The sequence below is a fragment of the Podarcis gaigeae genome (assembly GCF_964106915.1).
Source record: "Podarcis gaigeae genome assembly, chromosome: 8".
NCBI classification, from domain to species: domain Eukaryota; kingdom Metazoa; phylum Chordata; class Lepidosauria; order Squamata; family Lacertidae; genus Podarcis; species Podarcis gaigeae.
In genome coordinates, this window is record NC_139684.1 from 57,557,077 (window position 1) to 57,570,360 (window position 13,284).

The 13,284-nt window shown below is 48.7% G+C and overlaps 1 protein-coding gene across 2 annotated transcripts; it reads left to right on the forward strand.

The window, feature by feature from the left end:
- Positions 1-135: 135 nt before the first annotated feature.
- AZIN2 (antizyme inhibitor 2) lies at positions 136-12,108 on the forward strand. Of its 2 annotated transcripts, XM_083751810.1 has the most exons (12): positions 162-318; positions 517-635; positions 2,545-2,625; positions 2,850-3,022; positions 3,916-4,089; positions 5,181-5,353; positions 6,454-6,588; positions 7,685-7,850; positions 9,037-9,199; positions 10,087-10,199; positions 10,828-11,042; positions 11,767-12,108. In XM_083751810.1, exons 4-12 carry the CDS (start codon positions 2,924-2,926, stop codon positions 11,909-11,911), a joined length of 1,383 nt encoding a protein of 460 aa, XP_083607936.1. In that variant the 5' UTR covers positions 162-318; positions 517-635; positions 2,545-2,625; positions 2,850-2,923; the 3' UTR covers positions 11,912-12,108. The 2 variants fall into 2 exon arrangements, with proteins under 2 accessions (XP_083607935.1, XP_083607936.1); XM_083751809.1 differs by lacking the exon at positions 2,545-2,625 and having other exon boundaries at positions 136-318.
- Positions 12,109-13,284: the final 1,176 nt, after the last annotated feature.

The following is a 13,284-nucleotide window of genomic DNA, read 5'->3' on the forward strand; positions in this document are numbered from 1 at the left end:
TGTAGCTGCACCTGTGTGCAGCTAAAGCTGGAAGGAGAGAGAAAGAGAAAAAGGAGGATGGAGTGTCTGTGCTTTGTTTTCTCTCCTTCAGCCAATCGGATTGCTGTGCTTGGTTGCCAAGGCTACCCTTGTGAGCAGAGATGGAGGGGGCAGCTGCCTATATAAAGGACCAGCATTCCTCCTGTGTCTAAGATTAGCTGGTGCTGCTTTGCATGGTGTAGGCTTTGGAGTGGGGGGAGGAGGAGGAGCAGCCACTGCCGAAGCCTATATTTACTCTTGGGAGACCCATGGGCAAAATCCGTTTAAATGCTTTTTAAGGTGGGTGGAGAGGTATTCTGGGTACCAAGGTGGGTGGGGAGGGGATGGAGGCTCAAGGGAGAGAAGCGGGATGGTAGTGTATCAGAGGGAGGGGGCAGGGAAGGGAACGATTTTCTTGCATGGTTGACTGAGCTGTTCTGGTAACCAGGTGGATTTCCCGCCCCACATCCTCCATATCCCCACCCCCACCCCTTACAGAGATCTCGGATCCCCAGCAGCAACTGCGCCTCGGGGTGTTGCAAAAGCTCAGAGTTCACCGGAGAACCCCCCTGGCATTACACCTAGCCACCCAGGAAGGAGGAAGGCTTCGGGACTTGGTGAGGCCTTGGGAGGAAAGGATGGAGGTGGGGTGGAGTGGTGGAGGGTGGGGTGGGGAAGGGTGCTTCCCAGGGAGAAGAGGGAGGAAGGGAGAGGGACAAACATCGCAGACACACCTTCACCTGAAATGGGCACCTTTCACCCTCCCCAAACCCCAGGTCTGCACTTCACTATTATTAATGTGGGTTAAAGACACCATTCCCCCCGTTTTGTTTTTGTGTTTTGTGGCAGGGGGAGGAGAAAGAGAGAGAAAGACCTTGACGTATATATGCTGTTGTTGGCAGGTTCAGCACAAATAAAAATAAAGTCCTCCTTTATGCAGCTCATATTTAAAACCATGGCATTTGCATGGCCACCAACTTGGATGACTTTGAGAGAGAACTGGGCAAATTCACGGAGAAGGCCACAATTATTACTGTTGTTATTATATTATTTGTTATTGTTAATCACCTATCCACTGTAAGGTCCTCAGAGCAGGTTACAGCGTTAAAACACAATATGGACAATTTAAAACAACGTGCAACCATAAAAATAAGGCGGTTCCTAAAATCATACACTTCAAATGTCGAAAGCCAGGGTAAAGAGGTGTGTCTTCAGCATTCTCCAAAAGCTGTATAATGAAAGTGGCAGATGCATTTCTGTGGAGAAGGTGTTCCACACTTTAGGGGCTGCCACTGAGAAGGCCGTTACCCCCTAAGCCTTTGAGGGTAGAGGAACAACCAGGAGGGCCCCCTCCACTGACCTCAGCACCCAAGAGGTTCTGAAGGGAAGGAGGTGGTCGTTCAGATATTTAGGGGCCTGTGTTATTTGGGGCTTTAAACACCAACATGAGGACCTTGAATTGTGTGCAGAAATTACCTGGCAACCAGTGCAGCTGCTTTAAAACAGGATTATGTAAGATTTAAGTGGAACCCCAGCCAGTAATCTGGCTGGTATATTTTGGACCAATTGAAGTTTCCGAGTTGTCTTCAAGGGCAGACCCACAGAGTGCATTGCAATAATCTAGTCTGGAAGTTACCAGAACATAAGAGTACAGTGGCCAAGTCATCTCTGTCCAAAAGGGTCAAAAAAGCTACAACCCCTTTTGTTAACAGCCACACATAGAAGCTTTTCCTGTGCACCCCAGATGCCAGCTATATCCCTTAATTCCAAAAAGCTAAAATCAGTGGTTCTGATTTATCGATTGCAGGGCTGTTCCATTGGCTCAGCTGAGGCAACAGTAACTTTAGTCTCTCCATCAATGATTTCCATTCTAGTCAGTTCAAGAAGTACTAAGTGTCCGAGTTTTCTGTTTTCCTCCTCCCTCCTAATCACTTTTCCTTTTGTGTCACATCTTTAGATTATAGAGTTGAGGGCAGGGAGTGTCTTACTACTGTAAGCCGCTCTCAGAGCCTTTTTTGGCTGAAGAGCAGGGTAAAAATGGCTTGGGTCGAAAGTGCTACTCAGGATCATGCAAGGTATTTCTGTTATCTAGTGGAATTTGCTTTTTTAAAATATGAAGAAGTGTTTTTGAAACTTTCCTCATTGCTGTGTGACATAAAAAGACTGTGATTCAGCCTAAAGTTGGTTTAGAAATCATGAATTCAAGTTTAGTTGTTTATTCCCAGGTATATGGGAACAGGATTGTGGCCTTAGCTGCTGCTTTGGTTAGGTTAACCATTTTTAAAAACTCTTTAATCAGCTAAAAAGGGGGCTCACAATCAGGCCACATATTTGAAAAACATAAATTATATTTAATAAAAGTGTTTGTGCAAAAACAAAAATAAAAAACCCTATAACCAGCTAACAGTATATTAAGAGAAACATTTCTCCCTTGCATGGAAGGAATGCCTCTTCAAGGATGATGCCTGCTATGGCACATGTGTGCATCTGCAATGCTCTAATCTCTTGCCCCTGAACTCTGTGCAGTGCCCCAAAGAAGATAAAGGACAAACTCTGCAAGATCCACTTGTCCCAACATGAGAAGAGAATGGAACAGATGCAACAGAGGTCAACAGAGACTTGGTGAACTCCTGAAATGCTGGGCCTTCAGCTAGGGAAAATCTCTTTCTAGACTTCATGTTTCTAGTCCTCATGGCTGGTCATTAGGAATAACTTGGGTCGTGCCCATGGAGGCAATGGAAGGCATGGCTGCTGAGCACCTTTCCTTGGCCTGAATGGGAGAGGAGGAGGAGCCTGCCTTAACTGTTCTTCTCCTTCCTTTTCCTTCGCAGTGTGTTGCATACTTAAAAACTATACCCCCTACTGACGGAGGCTGTAGAAGCAATATCCTCCTTCGACAGTAACGATGACCAGGTACTTGGATGAATCGGACATCATGATGGTGGAGGAGGGCTTCACCACCAGGGACTTGCTAGAGAATCTCCTCCTGGAGGTTTCCCAGGCGGTAAGAGGCAGGGGCAGTTGACTTACTGGGTGGGTGGATTGTAGTCCTTTTGGTGTCTCTGCATCCCATTTTGCTCTGTCCATATTACAGAGTATGACGCTATCATGTGCACAGGGGAGGGAACAGTTTACCTGAGCCTGTAATTTTCCCCTCTTTTTTTAAAAAAAAGGTTTTTTAAAAATTGCACTAACATGCTTCTTAAATATCAGCGCTATTTCATGATGATTAAAAAGGAGAAGGAAAATTGTAATAAAATGACCTGACAGGAAAGACAGAGCACAAGTGCAGGAGTCCAGGTTTTACAAGGGTTGGGAGCAGGTTTCTCGACCTTTCAGTTTGAAATATATGCTTGAAAGTCCATGTGCTGTTCCTGGCGAAACCTTGGGAGCCATAGGAATAGTAGCTGAGCAGGATTCCCTGGGATCAGGGCAAGGATCCTGCTTCAGGGCCCTTCTAACACTTTGCATCTCCCCCTTTCATTTGCAGAAGCAGAATAAATCACACAAAATAAGAGTAGCCAGCTTTGTGCAGGTGTAACTTATACAGGTCTCAAAATTCAGCTTTTCATATGGAATGGTTGGAGTGCAGAGATGTGAATTTATATCCCATTTGTAGCCCACCCTTCCTCCCAGAAACGTATGCTGGGTAATATGAGAGCTTCCAGTTTTATCCTCAGAAGAACCCTGTGAAGGGAGGCAAGACTGAGAAATGGTGATGGCCCCAGAAGGCTCTGTGGCCAAGTGTGGGTCCCCTGAACCAAGTGGGTGCACAGAGCCCAAGAAAAAGGCAGCCGCTTTAAGTGAAAGCTGTCCGAAAGGCGAATAGCATGTTAAGAACAATTGGGTGTGTTTCCCCAGAGACAGGCTCTCTTGACTGTCTTTCCTCTTTTCCAGGGAAGCCAAGAAGCCTTTTTTGTGGCAGATCTCGAGGATGTGGTGAAGAAACATTTGCACCTCCTCAAGGCCTTGCCCCGCATCAAGCCTTTCTATGCTCTGAAGTGCAACCACAGCAAAGGAGTGGTTCAGATGCTGGCAGGGCTGGGAGCCGGATTTGGCTGTGCCAGCAAGGTAGGAACGTGGTGGGAACAGGGCAACTGGGCTCCCTTGGAGAAGCAGCTGGATGCATGCATTTTTGTTTGGCGTGCATTGCAGCATATGCCTTCATTACTACTATTACTAGTAGTGGATGCTCGGGTTGCAAATGTGATCCGTGCAGGAGGCAAGTTCGCAACCCGCAGCGTCTGCGCATGCGTGGGTTGTGATTTGGCGCTTCCGCGCATGCACAAAGAGCAATTTAGTGCTTCCGCACATGCGCGAGGGCCGAAACCCGGAAGTAACCTGTTCCGGTACTTCCGGGTTCGGCGTGATGCGCAGCCCGAAAACATGCAACCTGAAGCGTCTGTAATCCGAGGTATGACTGTACATTTATATCCCGCCTTTGCTCCAAGCAGCTCAAGGTGGTGTATACATAGTTCTCCCCCCTCCAATTTATTCTCACAAGACTAGAGAATGGAGAGACGGAGGGCAGCACCAGCATCCATCTTGATAAAATGTTGCTCTCCTGCAAATGGCTGGGAGGAAGCCTGGCTCACAGTGCCTTCCCCAGCTTGGTGCCCTCCCAATGTGGCTGCTGGACTACAACTCCCATCAGCTTCATTCAGCATGCTGCACTTGGCTGGGCTGATGGGAGCTGTAGTTCATAACATCTGAAGGGTCACCAAGTTGGGGGCGTCTGATGTAGGCGAAGAGCCTATTGCATCTTCTTTTTTGACTATTCTACCTCTTTCTTCACCCTGATTGCTGCAAGAGTTGAGTCCCAGCAGCTAACTGGGCAGGATGCAGTCCAGAGAGAAAGCCAGAGATAGGAATATTGTTGCTAAGGTTGCTGTGCCCAGCTGGGTGCAACAGGGCTAGACAGGCTAGAGGAATGGCTGGGAGAAGGGTGCAAAGGAAACAACTGGCAGGCAACAGAGCCTGGATCAGAAAGATTCAAACCCTTGACTTAAAATGCCTGCAGTTCCCTCTTTCCAACAGCCTTCCTGGTCCTGCAGGAAAGAGGGAGTCTGTATGTGTTCCTCTACAGTTCCCAGCCACCCACTGCCTACACTGCCCAGTCAGAAGAGTCCTTCCTTCCAACATCCTTTGTTTTGAACTTTCAGGCAGAAATGGCCCTGGTGAAGAGTATTGGAGTCCCGCCGGACAGAATCATCTGCACCAGCCCTTGCAAGCAGATCTCCCTAATCAGATATGCAGCTAGCCAAGGGGTGCAGCTGATGACTTTTGACAATGAAGTGGAGCTCAGCAAGGTAGCACGGAGCCACCCGTCTGCCAGGTAAGGCAGACAGCACCTGTGGGCATAAATATAAATATATATGCAGGAGGGAACAGTTGCAATGGGCAGAAGAGTCTAGCGCAACAAGCAGAAGTAGTGAATCTTAAAGGTGTTGATTGCAAAGGATATGGGGGCCTTTGCTGGAACCCCCAAAGGTTTCACTTTGCAGTTAGAGAAAAAGGGCCAGGTGTGTGAAGTTGCAGGTCAGACTGGAGCAAACTCCCTGTGGAGTAAGATTCAGGTTTCAACCAGGCTATGGGGTTGCCTGCAGACTGTTTTTATTTTGTGAGAGGGATTCAAGCACATCCCGGAAACTTGGGTTCACACAAAGTCGATTAATGGACTCTATCACTCCACAGCGACAAATCCACTTAAAAAGAAAATTAAACTTTTGTGATTAGGAAAGTGACAGGGAAATAGATTGAAAAATGTGGGATGAATAAATGAATAATGGGAAGATGTATAGACACCACAAAAGCAAATCAGTTGTGGATCTTCCCCTTAGAGATGTTTCTAGCACCTTCATTTTACAGTTTTCGGTGAATGCTGAGGACAATTTTATTTGTCCTGACTTTTGAGGTGCAGATTTTTAGGACCCATCATATTTCTCTAATTGTAAGATGTTATAAAATGTTTTTTAAAATGTTTTGTAAAGTTGAGTTTCAATGTTGTAACCTGTCCTGGGACCTGAGGGTGAAGTACAGGGAATATATATATATATTTAATGTGGGACTGAGGATAGAAACTTGCAGTCTGAACTCAGATTTGCTGTGTGACTCTGCAAGTCTTTGTTCCAAAATTCAAATACAATGAAAATCTGGATCTTGAAAAAAGGCGGAGAAGAGAGAGAAACAATCAGCAAAAGAGGAGATATTAAAAAATGGGATATTTTAAAAAAAATTGCCCTTGGTGCAGAATTGGAGGGGAGGCAGGTGCTGGGTTATCACAAGCATCTCCTGGAAAGCGACTTTGAGTCTGTACTGTGACAGATGAGTCTGTACTGTGCCTGGCATGCTGTTGGCTCAGAATAAGCAACATACCACTATTGTCACAGTCGTTGTCTGAGTTTGCTCTCCCCACCCACCCACCTTGTTCCACAGAATGATTCTGTGCTTGGCTACCGACGACTCCAGGTCCTCCACCTGCATGAGCATGAAATACGGCGCCACACTTAAAGTCTGCCGTCACCTGCTTGAGACTGCAAAGGAGATGAATGTCGAGGTGGTTGGCATCAGGTAGGCTGTGGGTTTCCTTGTGCTCTCTGAGGAGAGGGAGAAAAGGGCACTCGATCAAGGCTCACTCCTAGGCAGCTGGCCCCAGGCCTCTTCAGCTGGCCCCCTACCTGGACCTCTGGGTCTTGCTCTGTAGCTGCCATTGGCACTGCCCCTGCATCTTCCCTACCGAGTTTTCAGCCCATGTCAACAGCTGAGTCTTGGACACACCCTGTTTGCTTAGGACACAGGGGAGAGCAAACCACTTGGGGCAGAGCCACCTGCATTGTTGGGGGCTTCCATGAGCAGCTGGGGGGGGGGGACAAGTAAGAGCCCCCACCCACATCAGGGCAGTAGCTTGAGTGGCAGTTATAATAAATTAGTCAGTGAGAGATTTTCATCATATTTTGTGGCACTGTCCAAAAGCAAAAAAAAAAAAAAGGTTGGGAAATGATTCATAATAAAAAGCCTCTTTAGACCCTCCATATAAGAGCAAGTGGCAGGCATGATCAAGGCTGCCAGAGTTCATTATGCACACAGGAGAAAAAAGAAAAAAATAAGTATTGGCTGGACAAATTAGAGGAATACACGCTCTCAAAATGAATGCATTGTTTTAGTTATTTAATTTGTGAATCGCTTCCCTTGAGGCACCCCAAAGTGATTTGGCAAACCGTGCTCTTATCAGAACAAGAAAATAAACACTGAGATGGGACAGGTTTAATGAAATCTGGGCTTGTTCCACTGAGTATTGCAGAAGCAAAGAACTCTACCCAAACAGGCAGCGTTGCTTTTTGCATCCATCTAGATGTTGGTCTGGAAATGTGACCTGTGTTCTGTTACTTTTAAGAGTTAATTTGTTTTTTCCTGTGCATCAGTTGTTTGTAAACTGTGGACATTTTGCACACGCATCTCCAACAGATCTTGGAGGATGTGCGTATCTTGACTGGATTTTGTACATGCATATAATACACACACACACACACACACACGTGTGTGTGTGTGTGTGTGTGTGTGTGTGTGTGTGTGTGTCTGTGTCTGTATATATGCACATACACACACACACAGAATGTTTAAAAAATTTTGAAAATCTACTCACCAGCCCACTTGCCTTCCTTTCCAGCTTCCACATTGGAAGCAGCTGTGCCGACCCCCAGCTCTTCACTCAGTCCATAGCAGACGCTCGCCTGGTCTTTGAAATGGGTGCAGAACTAGGCTACAAGATGCACCTCCTGGACATTGGAGGGGGCTTTCCTGGTGCTGAAGAGTCCAGAGGGCGCTTCGAAGAGGTACGAGTCTTGGTTCTCTCTTCAGCAGATGGCAAATAGGCCAGTTTGGGGGAGTGCTGGCTCCGGGTGCGCAAGACCTGGGTTCAAATTCCTGTTGAGCCGAGAAGCTTGTTGGGTGGCCTTGGGCAAGTCACAATTGTCTCAGCCTAGACTACCTAGTGTGAGGATAAATGCAAGATGCTGAAAAAGCCAGAGCGAAGAGGCAGTGGAGGGCGGGTGTCTATGAAGGCAAGTGGGGCACTCCTCCCCCCCATCACAGTCTTCCCCCAGCTAGCTGCCACCTAGTTGCCTCCTTAGTAGTAAGCAGTCCAGGGGTGATGGTTTTGCCTGTCATTGGCCCTGACTATGCCAGACTTTGCTCTGAGCTTCAAGGCTGTGCATCTGCTGGAAAGGAAATACAGTGGTACCTCGGGTTACATACGCTTCAGGTTACATATGCTTCAGGTTACAGACTCCGCTAACCCAGAAATAGTACCTCGGGTTAAGAACTTTGCCTTCAGGTTGAGAACAGAAATTGTGCTCTGGTGGCGCAGCAGTGGGAGGCCCCATTAGCTAAAGTGGTGCTTCAGGTTACGAACAGTTTCAGGTTAAGAAAGGACCTCCGGAACAAATTAAGTACTTAACGTGAGGTCCCACTGTATGAACATGTCTCTGCTTGGAGCACCAAGAGGCACATTGGAGGCTCCCCTGCACCACCATTTCACCCATAATAATGAGACGTCTTTTGCTAGTGAAAGTAACAAACATCTTCTACAGCTAAGGAGACCCAGTTTCTGAATGGACACAAGACCTTGAACACTGTCGTATTTGGGTTGCCATTTACCCCAGTGAAACACATCATTACAGACGGTGTGAACATTTAAAAAGAGGTCATATATTTGATCAATTTTAAGGGAGGCCAAAGCAAGGTGTGTGAATGGCATCACATCTTGTTTGACACCATACACACACACACACACACCCCGCACTGCATATATTCCCAGGTAGCCTGTAAAGTTCTGCCTAAGACTGATTCCTGCTCCCCCATTGCCATCAGCACTCAGAATGTATTGACGTGATTCCTGCATTGCAGGGGGTTGGACTAGAATAGATCACCCGTGGGGTCCCTTCCAATTCTACAATTATATGACTTAAGTCCTACATGTTTGTAACAGCTGGATGTGGACTCTTCTCTCCCCCTCTTCAGACAGCAGCTGTGGTCAACTCCGCCTTGGACCTATATTTCCCAGAAGGCTGTGGGGTGGAGGTCATTGCTGAACTGGGGCGCTACTATGTGGATTCAGCCTTTACCTTAGCGGTCAACATTGTTGCCAAGAAGGAGGTTCCCCTGGACCAGCCGGGCTCTGATGGTAGGTTTGGTCAGTTTCCGTCCGGATTCCACAATAAGCGTGAGAGATTATTGCCAGACACCACCAACCCATCACATGAGACAGGGAACACCAAACCCAGGGGCCAAGTGTGGCCCTCAGACCTCTCTGTCAGGCCCTTGAGACTCTCCCTAGCACAGGCCTCCTTTCTAGGCCACACTCCTCAGTGAACGTGGGTGGTGTCTTTCAGCTGTACAGTTTTCTATATCCCAAGATCCTTGAGGAGGCCCTTCTTCCTGTCTCAGCAACACAGGGCTGGCCTGTCCATGAGGCTCAGTGAGGCAGTTGCCTCCTGTGCTTGTTGCCCCTGCCGCCTCCTCAGCTGCTGCCATCTCCTTTACAGACTCCTTTTTTCCTCCCTGCCACATTCAGCAAGCCAGAGCTTCTCCAGGCTGCCTCCAGTTGCTTCAGGCAGTGCAGGTGGGGATTTTCTGTTTTGCCTCAAGCAGCAAAATGTCCTGGGCCACCCCTGCACCAACATCTGAAGCACATCTGACAGGAACAGGGCCTTCTCAGTGGCTGCTCCCAGAGACTCTGGGGCTTCTTGCCAAGGGAAACTCACCAGCCCAGTCACTGGTTACCTTCCACTTCTATTTGGCTGGGCCTTTGATGCATATGCTGACATATAAATACGTTGCAATTAGGGTTTTTAAATTTTTTTTTAATTGATTCAATGGATGTTTCACTTGCTTTGTGTTTATGTTTATTATTTTTTTACTTTGTATTTTCTTGCTATTTCATTGTATTTGTATTATTGCTGTTAGCCGCCTTGAGCACTGCTTGGTGGAAATGCGGGATAGAAATTTAACAAACAAACAAATAAGGCACCCCTGACTTGGCCTCTGCTGCATTTCCTCTGGCTGTCCCAGATGAAGACCCCGGTGGCAGGAAGAGCTTCGTCTACCATCTCAACGATGGCGTTTATGGCTCCTTCAGCTCAGTCATCTTCAACAACGTCTGCCCAATCCCCATCCTGCACAAGGTACAGAGGGTTTTGTAACTGGCTCCCTTAAGCAGAGCCACAGAAGGAGAATGTGGCTCTCACCTGGCACCAAAATCCATTTGCAGGTTTGCAGCAGGGATGGTCAAACTGGAAAGCCCAGCGAAGCAGCACCCTCGGGTGCCAGAGTCACACAAGCCCCTCCCTCAGCAGTGCCACCATCTTGGGGCACCTCTCAATGGTTGCTGCTTTGGGGTGGGATTCAATAGTAAAAAGCTGATGTTCGCGGGTGGGCAAGCTTCCCGTTGCACAGATGGGGCACAGTCTCGTAGAAGTGAATTGTGACAAATTTGGGAAGAAAGCAAATGAATAGGCCTTTTTCGTGGCAGTAACTTAAGTCCAGTTGGTTTCAGTGCAACTTGGTTGCAAATACCTTTTTTTGATTTCCAGTGATGATGTTTTTTAAACATTGTGGGAAGTGCCTGTATTAATTTCAGACTTTACTCCCTTCCTCCTGACCCAGAATTCTGGTTAGTTTTGGGGACAGAGATTCAGTAACCTGGAGAATTTCCACTTTCTTTTTAAAAATACATGTTTCTTGTCCTCATAGAAATTCATGCAAGGTCTGGCTAGCCAGTCATAGCTGTTTCCTCCACTTCTCTCGATGCAGAAACCCTCTCCAGATCTTCCCCTGCACAGCAGCAGTTTCTGGGGACCTACTGGGGATGGGCTGGACTGCATTGCAGATGGCATGGAGCTCCCGGAACTGCACCCCGGGGACTGGCTGATCTTTGAGAACATGGGGGCTCACACCATGCCAGCTCCCTCAACTCTCAGTGGGGCCCAGCAAGCACAGATCTACTACACCATGTCAAGAATGGCCTGGTGAGATAATTTCCCAGAACCCCTTGCGAGGGGGAAGCAGGAGATTGTATCAAATCTAAAAGCGGAGAAAGCTGTTGCCCTCCAAATGTCACTGGGCTGCAGCCATTGCCCCTAATGGCCAGGGCTGATGGGCAGTGGTGAAGGAACCCTCTCCGGCACCTGAGGCAGGACGCCCCACCTGGTGACACGCGTGGCAGAATGCTGCTCGCCTGTGCAGTCCATACGGGATGCCGCTCGCATGCGCAGTCCGTACAGTCGCCAAGCAAGCGGTGCCCATACTGACTGCGCACCCTCGGCTGTTCTACAGCGGGGGGCAGGCAGGGACCATCTTGTCACACACACACCTCCAGAGTGGCACCGGGGGCAGCTCGCCACCTCCACCCCAAACTTCGTACTCCCCTGCTGATGGGCACTGTAGTCCAGTGGCAACTGGATGGCTGCTAGTTCCCCAGGATGGGAGGGCTTGGATCTGAAACACTTTCAGAATTCTTAAAATGCCGCAGAAGCTCTGTTATTAAACTTTTATTAAAGGCAAAGGAGTGCCATTTGCACCTGTGCTTGTGGGCAGGTGGCAAATCCCACTGGATTTCTTTAAGAGCACAGGGTTGAGTGAGAGCAAACTGGGAATTTTCTGCTGTCAGGAGAGGGGCACCAGTTTGGAAAACTGAGCCAAGAGAGCAACTGAGTCCTTTCTCTTTTGTCTTGGGCTTGCTGCGGCCCACAGGGAAGCCGTCCAGCTCCTTCAGGGGAAACTGCTGCACCCGGAGGAAGAGGACCGGGAGAGTACATGCACCCCCCTGTCCTGTGGCTGGGAGATCACGGACACCCTGTGCGTTGCCCCCGTCTTCACTCCAGCAAGCATCATGTAAGCCGTGCCAAACATTCACCACGGGGGCCAGACCCTCCTCCCAACAGAGTCCTGCCACACCTTCTCCCTCTCTCTTTCTCTCTCTCTCTGGCCTGCCTGCCTCCCACATTTTCTGCCCTTGAGTAGGAGCTGTTTTTATCCCCACCCCCCAATGCTGTGTGGTTTTTAAGTATGCAACATAAATCCTGTTCCTCCTGATCTGGGCGTCTCTTGTGTTCTATGCATGAGTGTGCAGAAGTGAGTTGGAAGGGACCCCAGGGGTCATCTAGTCCAACCCCCTGTAATGCAGGAATCTCAGCTAAAGCATCCGTGACAGATGGCCATGCAACCTCTGTTTAAAAAACTTCCAAGGAAGGAGAGTCCACCACCTCTCATGGGAGTCTGTTCCACTGCTTAAGAAGAAGAAGAAGAAGAGTTTGGATTTGATATCCCGCCTTTCACTCCCTTTAAGGAGTCTCAAAGCGGCTAACATTCTCCTTTCCCTTCCTCCCCCACAACAAACACTCTGTGAGGTGAGTGAGGCTGAGAGACTTCACAGAAGTGTGACTGGCCCAAGGTCACCCAGCAGCTGCATGTGGAGGAGCGGGACGCGAACCCGGTTTCCCAGGATTACGAGACTACCGCTCTTAACCACTACACCACACTGGCTCTTACCGTCAGAAAGTGTTTTCGAATGTTTAGTCAGTATCTCCTTTCTTGTAACTTGAAGCCATTGATTCGAGTCCTACCCTCCAGAGCAGGAGAAAACAAGCAGCTCCCTCTTCATTTGACAGCCCTTAAGATATTTGACGCAGGTGGCGCTGTGGGTTAAAGCCTCAGCGCCTAGGACTTGCCGATTGAAAGGTCGGCAGTTCGAATCCCGGCGGCGGGGTGTGCTCCCGCTGCTCGGTCCCAGCGCCTGCCAACCTAGCAGTTCGAAAGCACCTCCGGGTGCAAGTAGATAAATAGGGACCGCTTACCAGCGGGAAGGTAAACGGCGTTTCCGTGTGCAGCTCTGGCTCGCCAGATGCAGCTTTGTCACGCTGGCCACGTGACCCGGAAGTGTCTCCGGACAGCGCTGGCCCCTGGCCTCTTAAGTGAGATGGGCGCACAACCCCAGAGTCTGTCAAGACTGGCCCGTACGGGCAGGGGTACCTTTACTTTACCTTTAAGATATTTGAAGATTGCTATCGTTAGCTTTTGCTGCTGCATCACACTGTTGTTGAGAGCCAGTGTAGTGTAGTGGTTAAGAGCGGTAGTCTCGTAATCTGGGGAACCAGGTTCACGTCCCCGCTCCTCCACATGCAGCTGCTGGGTGACCTTGGGCTCGTCACACTTCTTTGAAGTCTCTCAGCTTCACTCACCTCACAGAGTGTTTGTTGGGGGGGAGGAAGG